A 20,185-nucleotide genomic window follows, 5' to 3' on the forward strand; every position below is an offset into this window, starting at 1 on the left:
ATCCACTGTTCTGTCCCCGTTCACACATCCACTGTTCTGTCCCTGTTCACACATCCCCTGTTCTGTCCCTGTTCACACATCCACTGTTCTGTCCCTGTTCACACATCCACTGTTCTGTCCCCGTTCACACATCCACTGTTCTGTCCCTGTTCACACATCCCCTGTTCTGTTCCTGTTCACACATCCACTGTTCTGTCCCTGTTCACACATCCACTGTTCTGTCCCCGTTCACACATCCACTGTTCTGTCCCTGTTCACACATCCACTGTTCTGTCCCCGTTCACACATCCCCTGTTCTGTCCCCGTTCACACATCCACTGTTCTGTCCCTGTTCACACATCCACTGTTCTGTCCCTGTTCACACATCCACTGTTCTGTCCCCGTTCACACATCCCCTGTTCTGTCCCCGTTCACACATCCACTGTTCTGTCCCTGTTCACACATCCACTGTTCTGTCCCTGTTCACACATCCACTGTTCTGTCCCTGTTCACACATCCACTGTTCTGTCCCTGTTCACACATCCACTGTTCTGTCCCTGTTCACACATCCACTGTTCTGTCGCCGTTCACACATCCACTGTTCTGTCCCTGTTCACACATCCACTGTTCTGTCCCTGTTCACACATCCCCTGTTCTGTCCCTGTTCACACATCCCCTGTTCTGTCCCTGTTCACACATCCACTGTTCTGTCCCTGTTCACACATCCACTGTTCTGTCCCTGTTCACACATCCACTGTTCTGTCCCTGTTCACACATCCACTGTTCTGTCCCTGTTCACACATCCACTGTTCTGTCCCTGTTCACACATCCACTGTTCTGTCCCTGTTCACACATCCCCTGTTCTGTCCCTGTTCACACATCCACTGTTCTGTCCCTGTTCACACATCCACTGTTCTGTCCCTGTTCACACATCCCCTGTTCTGTCCCTGTTCACACATCCACTGTTCTGTCCCTGTCCACACATCCACTGTTCTGTCCCCGTTCACACATCCACTGTTCTGTCCCTGTTCACACATCCCCTGTTCTGTCCCTGTTCACACATCCACTGTTCTGTCCCTGTTCACACATCCACTGTTCTGTCCCTGTTCACACATCCACTGTTCTGTCCCTGTTCACACATCCACTCTTCTGTCCCTGTTCACACATCCACTGTTCTGTCCCTGTTAACACATCCACTGTTCTGTCCCTGTTCACACATCCACTGTTCTGTCCCTGTTCACACATCCACTGTTCTGTCCCTGTTCACACATCCACTGTTCTGTCCCCGTTCACACATCCACTGTTCTGTCCCTGTTCACACATCCACTGTTCTGTCCCTGTTCACACATCCACTGTTCTGTCCCTGTTCACACATCCACTGTTCTGTCCCTGTTCACACATCCACTGTTCTGTCCCCGTTCACACATCCACTGTTCTGTCCCTGTTCACACATCCACTGTTCTGTCCCTGTTCACACATCCACTGTTCTGTCCCTGTTCACACATCCACTGTTCTGTCCCTGTTCACACATCCACTGTTCTGTCCCTGTTCACACATCCACTGTTCTGTCCCTGTTCACACATCCCCTGTTCTGTCCCTGTTCACACATCTACTGTTCTGTCCCTGTTCACACATCCACTGTTCTGTCCCTGTTCACACATCCACTGTTCTGTCCCTGTTCACACATCCACTGTTCTGTCCCTGTTCACACATCCACTGTTCTGTCCCTGTTCACACATCCACTGTTCTGTCCCTGTTAACACATCCACTGTTCTGTCCCTGTTCACACATCCACTGTTCTGTCCCTGTTCACACATCCACTGTTCTGTCCCCGTTCACACATCCACTGTTCTGTCCCTGTTCACACATCCACTGTTCTGTCCCTGTTCACACATCCACTGTTCTGTCCCTGTTCACACATCCACTGTTCTGTCCCCGTTCACACATCCACTCTTCTGTCCCTGTTCACACATCCACTGTTCTGTCCCTGTTCACACATCCACTGTTCTGTCCCTGTTCACACATCCCCTGTTCTGTTCCTGTTCACACATCCACTGTTCTGTCCCTGTTCACACATCCACTGTTCTGTCCCCGTTCACACATCCACTGTTCTGTCCCTGTTCACACATCCACTGTTCTGTCCCTGTTCACACATCCACTGTTCTGTCCCTGTTCACACATCCCCTGTTCTGTCCCTGTTCACACATCCACTGTTCTGTCCCCGTTCACACATCCACTGTTCTGTCCCTGTTCACACATCCACTGTTCTGTCCCTGTTCACACAACCACTGTTCTGTCCCTGTTCACACATCCACTGTTCTGTCCCTGTTCACACATCCCCTGTTCTGTCCCTGTTCACACATCCCCTGTTCTGTCCCTGTTCACACATCCACTGTTCTGTTCCTGTTCACAAATCCCCTGTTCTGTCCCCGTTCACACATCCACTGTTCTGTCCCCGTTCACACATCCACTGTTCTGTCCCTGTTCACACATCCACTGTTCTGTCCCTGTTCACACAACCACTGTTCTGTCCCTGTTCACACAACCACTGTTCTGTCCCTGTTCACACATCCACTGTTCTGTCCCCGTTCACACATCCACTGTTCTGTCCCTGTTCACACATCCACTGTTCTGTTCCTGTTCACACATCCCCTGTTCTGTCCCTGTTCACACATCCACTGTTCTGTCCCTGTTCACACATCCACTGTTCTGTCCCTGTTCACACATCCACTGTTCTGTCCCTGTTCACACATCCACTCTTCTGTCCCTGTTCACACATCCACTGTTCTGTCCCTGTTCACACATCCACTGTTCTGTCCCTGTTCACACATCCACTGTTCTGTCCCTGTTCACACATCCACTGTTCTGTCCCTGTTCACACATCCACTGTTCTGTCCCTGTTCACACATCCACTGTTCTGTCCCCGTTCACACATCCACTGTTCTGTCCCTGTTCACACAACCACTGTTCTGTCCCTGTTCACACAACCACTGTTCTGTCCCTGTTCACACATCCACTGTTCTGTCCCTGTTCACACATCCACTGTTCTGTCCCCGTTCACACATCCACTGTTCTGTCCCTGTTCACACATCCACTGTTCTGTCCCTGTTCACACATCCACTGTTCTGTCCCTGTTCACACATCCACTGTTCTGTCCCTGTTCACACATCCACTGTTCTGTCCCTGTTCACACATCCACTGTTCTGTTCCTGTTCACAAATCCCCTGTTCTGTCCCCGTTCACACATCCACTGTTCTGTCCCCGTTCACACATCCACTGTTCTGTCCCTGTTCACACATCCACTGTTCTGTCCCTGTTCACACAACCACTGTTCTGTCCCTGTTCACACAACCACTGTTCTGTCCCTGTTCACACATCCACTGTTCTGTCCCCGTTCACACATCCACTGTTCTGTCCCTGTTCACACATCCACTGTTCTGTTCCTGTTCACACATCCCCTGTTCTGTCCCTGTTCACACATCCACTGTTCTGTCCCTGTTCACACATCCACTGTTCTGTCCCTGTTCACACATCCACTGTTCTGTCCCTGTTCACACATCCACTCTTCTGTCCCTGTTCACACATCCACTGTTCTGTCCCTGTTCACACATCCACTGTTCTGTCCCTGTTCACACATCCACTGTTCTGTCCCTGTTCACACATCCACTGTTCTGTCCCTGTTCACACATCCACTGTTCTGTCCCTGTTCACACATCCACTGTTCTGTCCCCGTTCACACATCCACTGTTCTGTCCCTGTTCACACAACCACTGTTCTGTCCCTGTTCACACAACCACTGTTCTGTCCCTGTTCACACATCCACTGTTCTGTCCCTGTTCACACATCCACTGTTCTGTCCCCGTTCACACATCCACTGTTCTGTCCCTGTTCACACATCCACTGTTCTGTCCCTGTTCACACATCCACTGTTCTGTCCCTGTTCACACATCCACTGTTCTGTCCCTGTTCACACATCCACTGTTCTGTCCCTGTTCACACATCCACTGTTCTGTCCCTGTTCACACATCCACTGTTCTGTCCCCGTTCACACATCCACTGTTCTGTCCCTGTTCACACATCCACTGTTCTGTCCCTGTTCACACAACCACTCTTCTGTCCCTGTTCACACATCCACTGTTCTGTCCCTGTTCACACATCCACTGTTCTGTCCCCGTTCACACATCCACTGTTCTGTCCCTGTTCACACATCCACTGTTCTGTCCCTGTTCACACATCCACTGTTCTGTCCCTGTTCACACATCCACTGTTCTGTCCCTGTTCACACATCCACTGTTCTGTCCCTGTTCACACATCCACTGTTCTGTCCCTGTTCACACATCCACTGTTCTGTCCCTGTTCACACATCCACTGTTCTGTCCCTGTTCACACATCCACTGTTCTGTCCCCGTTCACACATCCACTGTTCTGTCCCTGTTAACACATCCACTGTTCTGTCCCCGTTCACACATCCACTGTTCTGTCCCTGTTCACACATCCACTGTTCTGTCCCTGTTCACACATCCACTGTTCTGTCCCCGCTCACACATCCACTGTTCTGTCCCTGTTCACACATCCACTGTTCTGTCCCCGTTCACACATCCACTGTTCTGTCCCCGTTCACACATCCACTGTTCTGTCCCTGTTCACACATCCACTGTTCTGTCCCTGTTCACACATCCACTGTTCTGTCCCTGTTCACACATCCACTGTTCTGTCCCTGTTCACACATCCACTGTTCTGTCCCTGTTCACACATCCACTGTTCTGTCCCCGTTCACACATCCACTGTTCTGTCCCCGTTCACACATCCACTGTTCTGTCCCTGTTCACACATCCACTGTTCTGTCGCCGTTCACACATCCACTGTTCTGTCGCCGTTCACACATCCACTGTTCTGTCCCTGTTCACACATCCACTGTTCTGTCCCCGTTCACACATCCACTGTTCTGTCCCTGTTCACACATCCACTGTTCTGTCCCTGTTCACACATCCACTGTTCTGTCCCTGTTCACACATCCACTGTTCTGTCCCCGTTCACACATCCACTGTTCTGTCTCTGTTCACACATCCACTGTTCTGTCCCCGTTCACACATCCACTGTTCTGTCCCTGTTCACACATCCACTGTTCTGTCCCTGTTCACACATCCACTGTTCTGTCCCTGTTCACACATCCACTGTTCTGTCCCTGTTCACACATCCACTGTTCTGTCCCCGTTCACACATCCCCTGTTCTGTCCCTGTTCTGTCCCTGTTCACACATCCACTGTTCTGTCCCTGTTCACACATCCCCTGTTCTGTCCCTGTTCACACATCCACTGTTCTGTCCCTGTTCACACATCCACTGTTCTGTCCCCGTTCACACATCCACTGTTCTGTCCCTGTTCACACATCCACTGTTCTGTCCCTGTTCACACATCCACTGTTCTGTCCCTGTTCACACATCCACTGTTCTGTCCCCGTTCACACATCCACTGTTCTGTCCCCGTTCACACATCCACTGTTCTGTCCCTGTTCACACATCCACTGTTCTGTCCCTGTTCACACATCCACTGTTCTGGTCTATCTCCGCAGGAGTGGGTGGCGTCGAGGACACAGCAGATAAAGAAGGACATGAAGTTCTGTCATCCAAGATGGCCGGAGGAGGCAGAGTTCCTCAACCGGGAACTCCAGGATCTGAACAGTCTCCAGTTGAAATACTTCCAGGATAAGTGGTCAGTTTTCAGATGCTGGGTCCAACTAATGTGTAAACTAAGTAAGGGTAAGATTTATGTGTGAACAACTTCTTTATTACAATTAGGAAAGACGTTTCGGTGCTTGATAACGGTGCTAGAACCTACACCGAAAGCAATGCTTGATAACGGTGTTAGAACCTACAGCGAAATGTCGCTCCTAATTGCAATAAAGAAGTTGCTCATCCGTAAATCTTATCCTTACTTATTACTCCAACTTCTAAATGCCTCCCAAAGACGTTAGTGTGTAGACTATTGCATCACAATGTCCGTAGTTATGAGTGTCTGACTGTGTTCTATTGCAGCTTGGTTTACCGTGAGTGAGTGTGTGGGTGAGTGATTGGGTGAGTGTGTGGGTGAGTGAGTGGGTGAGTGTGTGGGTGAGTGAGTGGATGAGTGAGTACCTTCTAAAACACTGCATCCCTCATTGTTCAGGAACTACTTTGACTGGGTGTGCTACTTGCTGCTGAGTGTGTGTGTGGTCACCCACCTCGTGGACGTGGTGCAGCACTCGGAACTGCTGGCTCGATGGCACATCCGCATCATGTGCGTCACCATCATCCTCCTCTGGCTGCGACTCATGAAGTGTGCTCGGGCTTTTACAGTTGTCGGTGAGTGAACTCCTTCTGTTCAACTGGAACCATTGATAAACTCCTCACATAATAATATACCTTTGCTCGATAGCTTCATAACGATAGAGGGAATGGGTTGCCAGTGGCCTACTTTGCGGCATGCAAGCTATACAAGGTTGTTTCCCCTAGCAAGCAAGGATCCACTGATCATGAACTTGAACCTTGAATATCTTTGATATTTCCAAACCATACCAATGCTTGTAGGTTCCACCAAAGTTAGCAACTTCTACAAAGTCTACGATTTTCCCTCCTACATTAAGTTGACACTTAACTTAATCGAACAGAAACACTTTCTCAATCAATACAAATGATCCAGTGATCCATAGAGTCTTATTTTATAATTCCGAAGGTCCCAAAGTTTGATTTTTAATTTGTGATTTACCTCCAAAGATACTTGCATAATAACTTCTGTGTTTCTGTGTTTTGAGGTAACAATGTAATGTATTTGATTGTCATGTGACAGATCATGGTTATTTACACACAAGAATACAATGTTTGAAACCTATTCTTGGGCTGAAGTATTGCTGAAAACAGTGTAAAACCCTACCTACTCAATCCTCCACTAACTCCAGGTCCTTTCATTGTGATGCTGGGGCACATGATGACCGACCTCCTCCGATTCCTCTTCCTCTTCCTGGAGTTCTACATACCATACGGTGAGTGCCATACTTGTGCACACTTCATTTCTTCGCATAATCTTTACCTCAAAATATTAATCATAATTTACAATGTGTACTGATGGTAAACATAAAACTAAGATTTTGTTGTTATCAGTTTAGTCTGTGGGTAATGGTATGTATCGATATTGAGGGGCTGAAAATTACCATTACACCAAATCTTGTATAGTTGCTGTCAACAAAAATGGTCATAGCGAAATATCCATGGTTGACAATGTGTGTAAAACACATGACCAAGGCCACATCTTGTGAAGAAACAACAATAACATGTTTATTGAAGGATGATCACAGACTTGGCTACCTAAAAGTCATGAAATGTCCACACCAGATTTGATTTTTCATTGTTCATATTTCGGCTACACATTTTATATTTTTCATTTCACAGACCCACTACCCTTCATGAAAACCAGCAGGTCTAAGAAATATATAAAACATAAAAATATTGATTTTTATTATGTCTCCGACTAGTAATATAAAGCCTCTTATACAGTATAAATGTTATATATAAATTCCATGTCTACATCACTATCAGTGAATCAAGAGGCTACCTGCAGTTTTAGCTCCACGGCAGAATTACTTTCATATAAATAAATAAATAATTGACATTTATGTTTATTTTTATTTTGACAAATCTTGTTTGGAAAAGCTAGAATACATTCGTGAAATATAAAATTAAAAAGGTGAGGCCTTAGTAAAAAAATGAAAATACAAAAGCAACTATAGGCAACTTTGATTCCGTTGTTTAGCTTTTGTCCATGTTTCCAGTATCTTTTTAAGAAACTTATTGACCCAAGTGTGTGCTTTCCAGACGACCGATGGAAAATGTATGTATTGATGTTGCTGTGTCCAGTGTGTGCCTTCTGGATGATCTATGATGAATGTATGTATTGATGTTGCTGTGTGCAGTGTGTGCCTTCTGGATGATCTATGATGAATGTATGTATTGATGTTGCTGTGTGCAGTGTGTGCCTTCTGAATGATCTATGATGAATGTATGTATTGATGTTGCTGTGTGCATTGTGTGCCTTCTGGATGATCTATGATGAATGTATGTATTGATGTTGCTGTGTGCAGTGTGTGCCTTCTGGATGATCTATGATGAATGTATATATTGATGTTGCTGTGTCCAGTGTGTGCCTTCTGGATGATCTATGATGAATGTATGTATTGATGTTGCTGTGTGCAGTGTGTGCCTTCTGGATGATCTATGATGAATGTATATATTGATGTTGCTGTGTCCAGTGTGTGCCTTCTGGATGATCTATGATGAACGTATGTATTGATGTTGCTGTGTGCAGTGTGTGCCTTCTGGATGATCTATGATGAACGTATATATTGATGTTGCTGTGTGCAGTGTGTGCCTTCTGGATGATCTATGATGAATGTATATATTGATGTTGCTGTGTCCAGTGTGTGCCTTCTGGATGATCTATGATGAACGTATGTATTGATGTTGCTGTGTGCAGTGTGTGCCTTCTGGATGATCTATGATGAATGTATGTATTGATGTTGCTGTGTGCAGTGTGTGCCTTCTGGATGATCTATGATGAACGTATGTATTGATGTTGCTGTGTGCAGTGTGTGCCTTCTGGATGATCTATGATGAATGTATATATTGATGTTGCTGTGTGCAGTGTGTGCCTTCTGGATGATCTATGATGAATGTATATATTGATGTTGCTGTGTGCAGTGTGTGCCTTCTGGATGATCTATGATGAATGTATGTATTGATGTTGCTGTGTGCAGTGTGTGCCTTCTGGATGATCTATGATGAATGTATGTATTGATGTTGCTGTGTGCAGTGTGTACCTTCTGGATGATCTATGATGAATGTATGTATTAATGTTGCTGTGTGCAGTGTGTGCCTTCTGGATGATCTATGATGAATATATGTATTGATGTTGCTGTGTGCAGTGTGTGCCTTCTGGATGATCTATGATGAATGTATATATTGATGTTGCTGTGTGCAGTGTGTGCCTTCTGGATGATCTATGATGAATGTATGTATTGATGTTGCTGTGTGCAGTGTGTGCCTTCTGGATGATCTATGATGAATGTATGTATTAATGTTGCTGTGTGCAGTGTGTGCCTTCTGGATGATCTATGATGAATGTATGTATTGATGTTGCTGTGTGCAGTGTGTGCCTTCTGGATGATCTATGATGAATGTATATATTGATGTTACTGTGTGCAGTGTGTGCCTTCTGGATGATCTATGATGAATGTATATATTGATGTTGCTGTGTGCAGTGTGTGCCTTCTGGATGATCTATGATGAATGTATATATTGATGTTGCTGTGTGCAGTGTGTGCCTTCTGGATGATCTATGATGAATGTATATATTGATGTTGCTGTGTGCAGTGTGTGCCTTCTGGATGATCTATGATGAATGTATATATTGATGTTGCTGTGTGCAGTGTGTGCCTTCTGGATTATCTATGATGAATGTATGTATTGACGTTGCTGTGTGCCTTTTAGATGATCTATGATGAATGTATATATTGATGTTGCTGTGTGCAGTGTGTGCCTTCTGGATGATCTATGATGAATGTATGTATTGACGTTGCTGTGTGCAGTGTGTGCCTTCTGGATGATCTATGGTAGAGATAAGGTGGAGGAGAATGGCGAGGAGCTGGTCGAGGTGGATGGGTTCAAGCATCCCGGTGAAGTCTTCTTCAGCCTTTTCCAGCTCACATTGGTGGATGAGTACGACCTCGAGGTCAGTGTGTGTATATATATTTAACCGCTGTTTAGATCAACTTTTTCAAATTTCATTTGTCTACTGTATCTCGTCTTCACCCCAACTCACTCATTTACGTTATCATATTTCAACGCTTTCTAGGGAAAATAATATTAAAGTTTGCTTCAAAATAGTGGGGCCACCACCCTGCAACACAGAAACATATTCCAAATCATATAAACCTGAAACCATTTAAAATTTGTCTCCTGTGGGATTCCAAGATATTACTTTGGCTACAAGGAAAATATCATTAGAAGCAAACTATCACATCTTTGTGGCTTGCAACAACCAATATGTCTACATCACTATGTACACACCCGTGAAGATACGAGTTAAAATAGGTCTTCAACAGCCAAATGTTGGACGTAAAAGGCGACTATGCTTGTCGTAAGAGGCGACTAACGGGATCGGGTGGTCAGGTTCGCTGACTTGGTTGATACATGCCATCGTATCCCAATTGCGTAGATCGATGCTCATGTTGTCAATCTCTGGATTGTCTGTCCAAACTTGATTATTTTTGGACCGCCGTCATATAGCTGGAATATTGTTTAGTACGGCGTTGAACAACAATCAACAGTCATCTTCAACTATGACCATGGGTTCTCCTGGTTTCGCCTTAATGATTTTCCTAGGTTTGTCAGCACTTTGCGCATGGGTTTTACCAAAGTGGAAAATGTCAAAGACCTGCACCATGACATACAACTGAACATCTTCCTGAGGCAAGGGCGTTAACTGACTACAAAAGTCCAGTTTCCACCCTTGCCAAACTGAACTGGAATTTAGTGGCTCGGTCTTAGCGCCACCAGTGGCTATTACGAGTTCTATCCCTTTTATGTCCCTCCTATAGATCAATCAGATTCCACTTCTCATATCTCTTGCATTTGCTTTCAACAAAATGACAGCCCCCAATGAAGACGATCTGATCGTTAATCAAGATCTATGTTGTAATAAACGGGCCTTACCTTACAAAGCGCATCAAATCATTTGAGTAGGTTGATTAAAAACATGAAAGATTCGGAAAATATCTGTCCGCGACAGTACACATGCTTTGCAAATCCTACAGTAGATGGAAATCTGCATGTTGAAATCCTTGTTGTTTACGAACCGGATCTCTAGTTTGTTGCACTCGTTAGTCCAGCCAAAATGTAACTCTGGACTTCCAGCCTTGTTCGGCAAGGGTTGAAACTGGACTTTTACAGTCAGGTAACGCCCTTGTCCAGGAAATATGGTACCTGAAAACGGTTTCAAACAGTGTTAAACTGACTGTTGTTTCTATGTTCCCGACACGCCATCCAGCACATGCTGCAGGTGGATTCCGTGATGACGTACCTGCTGCTCACTACCTGGTTCTTCTTCTCAGCCATACTCTGCCTCAACCTCTTCATCGCCCTCTTGACCAACACCTTCCAGATGTGAGTTGATGTTCTCTATGGGGAGCCAACCATTTCATTTCCAGGGGTGAGGGGAGATGGGGAAGTGATTTTCGAAATAAAAAAATCTGTCCCAGGAAATGCTGGAAAAAATAATTGTCCTCATATTTCACGAAACATCCTTGAAGTGCTGACCGACAAACACATTCTGGCTGAATAAGTACCACAATTAACTGAATAGACTGCTATGGTTAATAATACATTAATTCAAAGCTGCATCTAAATTTTAATTTAAACAACCAACCCTGTTTCATAAGTGAGTTTTTAATTATTGAGTATTTACCATATTGTTAAATAAATGAGAGTGTGTGTTCCAATCTGTTGATAAACCCTGTGAAATGGAATTGGCTTCTGGAGATCTATTTGAACTGTTCACTGCGCATGAATACTTTTCTTGATGAGTTTCTGTTATGTTTCTCCGCCCCAAATTGCTTTTGTCCACATTATGCTAAACAGGCAGTGGTATTCATAAAAGAAGCGAATGACGTCATCCATTGTCTCATAGGAATATTATTAAACATTGAATGCTCGAAAATTTTAACACTTTTGCTATCGGTTCTAAATGAGATGTGTATGTTAACAGTTGGCGCAAAATTAAATGTTCAGTCATGTTTTGTCCTTTCAGTGTTTATGACAATGCCAAGGCCAATGCACTGATGCAGAAGGCAATAACCGTCCTCCACATATGGGAGGCGATGTCCGAGAGACGACAGAACAAGTTTCTACAGCACATTGCCCAAAAGTGCTCTCCCTTGATTGAATATTATGATGATGATGTGACTGGAAAGAATGATGACCTCAAGAAGGTCACCATGCATATAAAGGTGAGCTTCAGTTCTCTGTTCAACACTGTCCACACTGTTCAACACTGTCCGCTCTGTTCAATACTATCCACACTGTCCACTACTGTCCACTCTGTTCAACACAGTCCAGTCCGTTCAATACTGTCTGCTCTGTTCAACACTGCCCACTCTGTTCAACACTGTCCACTCTGTTCAACACTGTCCACTCTGTTCAACACTGTCTGCTCTGTTCAACACTGTCCGTTCTGTTCAACACAGTCCACTCTGTTCAATGCTGTCCACACTGTCACCTCTGTTCAACACAGTCCACTCTGTTCAACACTGTTTGCTCTGATCAACATTGTCTGCTCTGTTCAACACTGTCTGCTCTGTTCAACACTGTCCACTCTGTTCAACACTGTCCACTCTGTTCAACACTGTCCACTCTGTTCAACACTGTCTGCTCTGTTCAACACTGTCCGTTCTGTTCAACACTGTCCGCTCTGTTCAACGCTGTCCACTCTGTTCAACAATGTCCACTCTGTTCAACACTGTCCACTACTGTTCAACAATTTCCACTCAGTTCAACACTGTCCACCCTGTTCAACACTGTCTACTCTGTTCAACACTGTCCACTCTGTTCAACACTGTCCACTCTGTTAAACACTGTCCACTCTGTTCAACACTGTCCACTCTGTTTAACACTGTCCACTCTGTTCAACACTGTTTGCTCTGATCAACATTGTCTGCTCTGTTCAACACTGTCTGCTCTGTTCAACACTGTCCACTCTGTTCAACACTGTCCACTCTGTTCAACACTGTCCACTCTGTTCAACACTGTCTGCTCTGTTCAACACTGTCCGTTCTGTTCAACACTGTCCGCTCTGTTCAACGCTGTCCACTCTGTTCAACACTGTCCACTCTGTTCAACACTGTCCACTCTGTTCAACAATTTCCACTCAGTTCAACACTGTCCACCCTGTTCAACACTGTCTACTCTGTTCAACACTGTCCACTCTGTTCAACACTGTCCACTCTGTTCAACACTGTCCACTCTGTTCAACACTGTCCACTCTGTTCAAACTTTAAATGCTCATTACAACCTGTTAAGTTATTTGTCTGAAATATTATTTTTTTTCTGAAGGGGTTTAGACCTAAATATTTGTGTTTAATGGCTGATGGAGTTTGTCATTCTGTTCACCAAGTAGTCTCTTAACATAGCGATTGTCATTTAGGGTAGGGGGCACGGGTGGCAGCCATACTCTGCCTCAACCTCTTCATTTGTTGTTGTTTGTAGTAGATTCTACTTGTTATTGCCATGGTAGCTGATGAAAGACCCACAGTATGTAGTGTCACAGAGCTTGGAGTGTGTAAACCTGGCTTAGAATAGAAACCCTGCCCAACTTCAAGTGTGAAACACAAGGGTCTACATTCCATTATCACTGGGACTGAGCACAATTATAACATTCAGTAAACTACGTTTATAACGAACTGACGGATATAACAAACTGTTTTTTTATTTACCGGTCATTTGCTCTATGTACATGCTGTATGTATGCTTATAACTAACTTCGGTTATAACAAACGAAAATTAGCAGTCCCTTTTGAGTTCGTTTTAACCATGGTTTACTGTATTTAGTATATCTAAACTAACCCTTGGGGATCCTGTGCCTCGTGCTGGGTGGGGAAGAGTTGGTCTCGCGTGGTGAATAGGTTGAGTGAGTTCATCATATCCTAACATTGCTCATTATGTCAACCACTGGTTTCTCTGGCCCAGACTTGATTATTATTATTGTGATGATGATGAGGATGGTGATGATGATACCACTGGAATATTGCTGACTGTGGCATAAAACCACAAATATAAGGACTACCATTCCCACAATTGTAATAAAGAAGCTTGTCATCACTACAAGTTCGTGGTTAGTCATGTTTACACAGCTGTTAATAACCCTAACTGATAGAGAATCTATTGTTGTAGAAGTATATGTGAAGGTTACACACAATTTTTAAATTTTTATGTTTCACAGATTTATTACAGCTTTTCCACACAGGGTTGGTCAAAATAAAAGTTATATAAATGTCAATTATTTTTGTATCACATATATAAAAGTCATTCTGCGGTGGAGTTAAAACTGCAGGTGGCCTCTTGAATCACTGATAGTGATGTAGACATGGAATTTTATACAACCTTTTATACTGTATAAGAGGGTCTAGGTTACTAGCAGGAGACATAATAAAAATAAATATTTTTAAGTTTAATGTATTTCTTAGACCGGCTGCTTTTCAGTTGGGGCGATGGGCCTGTGAAATGAAAAATAAAAAATATATGGCCTTACTGTAATTGTGATCACTTTCAGTTGGTTGAAATATTGTATCAGTTCCATTGTTTCCCAAACAGGGTCAGATGGACTTTCTACAGGAACGCTGGAAGGAAAGGTTCGGTGATTCAGAAACTATGGACGTGGTGAGGACCTTTTAGCTTCCATAGGTTAACATAACAGCTTCCAGCTGCAAAGGCAGTGTTCATGTTTAATAAGATGGGTTTCAATGGACTATTCACATTGTTAATGATTTTTACTGAGTGGAAAGTTGTGTCAGCATCTTTTAGGAACTTCTGGGAAGAATGGGTCCAATACACAATGTGTAAAAGAGGCCTAGAAGGTGGATCAGTTGGTCACAATGTGTGATGACATGTTCATTGCTCACATGATCAGCTGCAAACTCTATTCATTACAAATCACCCATGGGAATCCGGGTGAGATTATAAGTCCCCTGCAACCTTTGTTTTGACGATTATTGACAGACCACAGTCATCTAGCAGCACTGAACAACACACATAAATTACATTCCGCGGTGATAGAGCTGTTATAATGCTGACTGTGGAATCAAACAATAGTACTGATCATTGTGTTTACTAAAATAAAAGGACCCGTGAAGATACCGGTGAGAATAGTTCTTCAGAAACCCATGCTTTCTGTAAGAGGCGACTATGCTTGTCAAAGTCAAAATTAGTTTATTTGTGTGTAGGCCTTTGGCCCATATACAAGAAAATGTAGTGACAACAATACAATGTGAAGCACGTTACATAGATTTTACGACTTCATGTCTTTTTTTTATACGCATAATATACATAATGTTGCAGACGTTTTAATAACTCATCCTGAGTTGTACACAATAACTTTTTTAATTTATATATAGTTGGAAACTTCCAATACAATTCTGGCAAATACACTTTACGCAGCTCAGTATAATGTGTACAGATCAATACGAAATGATATTCATCTTCACAGACATATTGCAAACAGGACACATACGTAAACATGATTCAATAGATTGCCATCTACCCTCGTTCTGTCGTAAAGGTAAAACGTTACATCTTAATTTAATAAAAACACTGCGTACATGTTTGCCATTGTAAATGCTCAAATATCTTTCAGTTTCAAACAGTGTTTTATACATCATTTATCGGGTACTACTGTTGAGTGTTGACATCCAGTTTTGACTGTTGTCCCCAACAGACTGGTTTAACCATACAAATTCCAAACCATGCGAAAATAAAATGTTACGAAGAGATGCTGCCCGAGTATTACGACCAATGTTGTCGAAATACATCAACATCTTATATACATGTACTTTTCTTGGGATACGCCCTTCATGCATTCGGGTTAATTTTAACCAATAGTTTATAATGCGGACCTGCGCATTGACATAAAGCGGGTAGCGACAACATTCACCATAGACAATGGCATTTGGCGTTTGTTTTCCCACCTTTAAAAAACTTTTACATGCCAAAAGATTAACCCGTTCTAATTGATCATACCGCTGGTAGCCCCATACTTCTGACCCATATAAAAGTATTGGTAATACCTGTGTATCAAACATTATAAAATATACTTTTGGATCAATCATTACTATTTTATTAAAATTTATATTTGTTTCCATCAAAGCCCGTTTTCCACGATTTGCTAGATCAGCAATACACTTTGTCATCTTGAAAGTTGAAGAAAATATGACACCTAAGTACCTATAACTGTTAACTATAGGCAGGGGGATGTCTTTGTATGTCCATTTCTCCTTGGCAGATAAGGTGCCTCCCCTTCTGTGAACAACTACGTTTGATTTTTGTATGTTAACAGTTAATCCCCATGTATCTGTCAACTCCCCAAGGATGTTAAGCTGAGTCTGTAAACCGGCAATAGATTCTGAGACAAGGATGACGTCAACTGCAAATAACAGTAACAAAATTTCATACATATCTGGAAATAATTGTATGCCATGTTTACCGTTTTCATTTATAGCTTTTGAAAGTTCCCCTATAAATAAAGAAAATAGCAAAGGGCTAAGTATGCAACCTTGGCGTACACCATTTGGACAGTCAAAGAAATCGGTACATGAGGAAGTTTGTCGAACACAAGATTTAACAGAACAGTAAATGGCTTTTAGGGCTGATAACATTTTTCCACCCAGGCCATTACATTGCAAACAGTACCATAGTTTATTTCTTTTTACATAGTCGAATGCTTTCTTAAAATTTATAAATGCAACATATTGTTTTTTCCTCCTTTTAATCAAACACTTTTCTATAATAGAGTGTAAAGTAAAAAAATGATCGATGGTGGAATACCCAGATCGGGAACCTGCCTGCGACTCTGGTATTTTGTCCTTTAGTTCTGCCCAATTGGAAAGTCTGTTATTGAGAACACCCGTATATATTTTGCTTATAACACTTAATAGTGACTATGCTTGTCATAAGAGGCAACTAACAGGATTTGGTGGTCAGACTTGCAGACTTGGCTGATGCATGTCATCCTATTCCAATTGCATAGATCGATGCTCATGATGTCAAACACTGGATTGTCTGATCCAGACTTGATTATTTACAGACCGCCGTCATACAGCTGGAGTATTGCTGAGTGCGGCGTATTTACAATAAAGTAATATTTGCATTTTGAAACGCCCTGTCCATGATCACATAAAACAGTAATGCAGTGCATCATTATTTGGTAGAATGTTTTGGGTTTGCACCAGTGAATAACTCCCTTATTGTTAACACCAAATTGAATCCAACGTTATCACACTGTTCTCATTAGACTGGACTATTGCCTTGCATTACTTTTATCAGTGAGAATCCTATTGTAGGAACAAGACCAGTCTCTGCAGGTCAACAGTCAGGTGCTGAGCAACATGGTGTTCCACAGGGAGATATACCGTCTCCAGCTGACATTACAGGACATTCAGCACAAACAGCAGGCCATGATAGCATCTCACAACCACGACATGAAGACCATCCTTGGGCAACTTGAGGGCCTTGTACATCGGAACAGACCTTCTCCACCGGGTAAGATTGCAAACAATGGCATACAAAATCAAGGGAGATAACTTGCATGTGTGAAAACAACCCCTGTACAAAATACAAACAAGATGGACAGGGGAAATGTGCATTATGTGCTCATGTATCTATTTGATAAGTGTATGAAGTGCATTTTTATATAATAGCATTTTCCATATATTTCATTTTCCAAATAATAATTTTCCAGTACTGAACAGAATATGAATACATTGTCTATGGTTGGGTTGCCTCCCTTAGGTGTGCCAGAAACCTATGATTGTGAGTTCTAGTCCCAGATTTGCCCTATTTATGGGTCTAGCAAATGTCTAAGAACTGCATCACTTTGGGCTTTCCTCTCACCTCAAGCTGACACGCCATGATGTAACTTAAATACTGTTCATTGAGGTGTTAAATTAAACTAAAATAAATTATTCCTGATGATGATGATTATAATGATGATGATGATTATTATTATTATTCCCCACCTTTTATCAATGGTTGATAGCATGAGCAAGTACACCACGAGTCCGTTCACTGTAATGTTCCCATTTTAGTCGACTTTTATGGCAAGTATGGTGTACTGAAACCTACTTTACACGCAACACCCCGCCGAGGATGTGAAATCATGAACCATGTTAAATCATCTAAAACTATGAACTAGATCACTTGAATATCTTTGCCTAAATAGCAAATTAAACAGTTCGCTCTGTTACCATGGTTACAGGAGATGGCACTGATGGTAACGTTGGCACAGAGGCTGATACTGCTCATACAAGTCCTCAGAATGGGTCAGTTATTTCTTTTGTTAACACTGCACTCAGCTATATTTCAACTATATGACAGTAGCCTCTGTATAATTGAGCCTTGGTCAGAAAAAACAGTGCTTGATATCATGAACATCCCACACCATCAGGGTATGATGACACGCAATCAGCTAAATTTAGAATTCCAACAGGGTCACACTGTGCAAAGTCGCTGAAATGACTCAGATGTCTGATTCTTCCTCTATTCTCTAACAGAAACATCATCTACAAGTGTCCTTCTGACGTTTCAGACACATATTCTGGCGTTTCAGTACATTTTATGAAGTCAAAACAAACTTCCTATAACATGTAAAAAACAATTACAATTTTGTAAATATGTGTTTGTTTAGTGATGACTCCAACTCTCCAAGAAAGAAAAAGAGGAAGAAAAGAAACCACAAGTCTATCGGTATCCTGAGCCATGAGGTGGAGGAAGAGCCTCACGTTCAGGACCGAGGGTCGGTGCCGGGTTTGACACGGAGCGGCACCTTCAGTAAACTGAGGAAGAGAGTGACAGTTAATCTCAACACCAATCTACTTGATCTCACAGACTAGCATCATGCACAGAACTGAAGTACAAGTGGGAGACAACATTTGCTACTGATTGCGTCAGACAAATTTATCTCGTTTTCTGGGGAACATAGTATACATGTCTCTTTTATCTAGGGTATCATATCAAGTTCCATAAATACCCTCGGCCCAGAGATAAAACGTTGTCAAGGGAAACTAACTGTTCTTTCATGGTTGAACCAAGCGTTGATATCACCAGTCAGTGACTATGATGTTGCATACCGTCCCAAATACAACTGGGAACACCTCATAGGATAAAGACTTACCTCCCCTTATCTTAACACTCGGGAAAACGTCTAGATTTTGATGGATGCATGTACGAGACCACAATTCTAAAATTAGATCTATGCCAAACTCTTGTTCAAAAGAGTGATTTTGATTGGCTGTTGATGAGTGGGAGAGATTCTGTGCTATTTGGTGAGGGTATTTAGTATAACAATGTATACGGAGATTATTCCCTGAATAAATGAGGATGATTCAGTTCTATCCTGGTATCTTTTCAGGTAGTCTTTGAAGATAATATTTAACCATCTTAATGTTATTTCTGCCATAGCTTTTCCATGATCTTTTCTTAAACTATGGCTTCACTGTATTTACCTGGGAATTACCTAACTCAGTTGTCACAGTAAACTGAACAAAGTCAGAACTGTTGTTTCTATCATGAAAAATGTGTAACGTGAGCAGGATTGAAAGTATAAAATATTGTCCAAAAGTTGCCAAATGTAGTCTCTGTGCCTTGAACGGTTTCATTTTGTTCAAAGCTGGAATTTAAAAATTTCTTCTTATATTCAGAGGCATTTTAAATTGCATTGTAACAATGTACTGGTATTTAATACAATCATGTAAAATTAAATATCATTTTCGGTTCTGTTATCAGTAAAATACAAGTCACCTGTACCAAGCATTACTGTAGTTACATGAAATGAGAACCTTTAATTCCCATTTGGGAATTTTTACTGACTATTGCTGCAGACTTTGGGCCGAATATCAGCCTCTGGGCAGGTCTAGATAAATCCCTGATAACCTCTGTATTCAATTACTGCAAGGTATATTAACGATCTGGTACCTGCATAATGTGGCAAGGTAACATAGGTTGATCTTTCTATGGGACACTAACAGGCGTGATGATATAAGGGATTTGGTTTTTGTTCCAAAATCTAGAAAGGATATGTGAAATAACTGTGATCTTAACAGTTTGTTCACTTATTTATTGCTTTGTTTTATATGTTTATATTTTGTTAATAAACTTATTTCTTACATGAGGTGAATTCTGTGATATATTGTTCATAGGAAATTATATGAACACAGGAGTTAATTATTCCACTGGGAATATAATTTCACTGAGTATCTCGGTGTCAATAGATTTTTTCCAAATCTTTTCACGTTTATGATCAAGGCGCTTAAATGACTCAATGCACTTTGAGAAGTAAGAGCTGTTATAATACAACACAGATATTGATTATCGATCAGATGGTCTTGACTGGATGCTGCTATTTTGTTTGAAGCAACT

General features: G+C 42.4%; 1 protein-coding gene across 1 annotated transcript in view; it reads left to right on the forward strand.

The window, feature by feature from the left end:
- LOC124111994 (transient receptor potential cation channel subfamily V member 5-like) overlaps positions 1–19,885 on the forward strand; it is a 37,073-nt gene extending 17,188 nt beyond the window's left edge. Inside the window, exons 11-20 of the mRNA XM_048399754.1 lie at positions 5,551–5,690; positions 6,144–6,319; positions 6,913–6,996; positions 9,595–9,737; positions 11,055–11,170; positions 11,814–12,012; positions 14,372–14,437; positions 17,113–17,311; positions 18,027–18,090; positions 18,456–19,885. Coding sequence (XP_048255711.1) covers positions 5,551–5,690; positions 6,144–6,319; positions 6,913–6,996; positions 9,595–9,737; positions 11,055–11,170; positions 11,814–12,012; positions 14,372–14,437; positions 17,113–17,311; positions 18,027–18,090; positions 18,456–18,660 — 1,392 coding nt within the window. The 3' untranslated portion in view covers positions 18,661–19,885. The remainder of the gene's footprint in view (positions 1–5,550; positions 5,691–6,143; positions 6,320–6,912; positions 6,997–9,594; positions 9,738–11,054; positions 11,171–11,813; positions 12,013–14,371; positions 14,438–17,112; positions 17,312–18,026; positions 18,091–18,455) is intronic.
- The last annotated feature ends 300 nt before the right edge of the window (positions 19,886–20,185 follow it).

Source organism: Haliotis rufescens, unplaced genomic scaffold, assembly GCF_023055435.1.
Source record: "Haliotis rufescens isolate VD_foot unplaced genomic scaffold, xgHalRufe1.0.p SCAF_2, whole genome shotgun sequence".
Taxonomy (NCBI): Eukaryota; Metazoa; Mollusca; class Gastropoda; order Lepetellida; family Haliotidae; genus Haliotis; species Haliotis rufescens.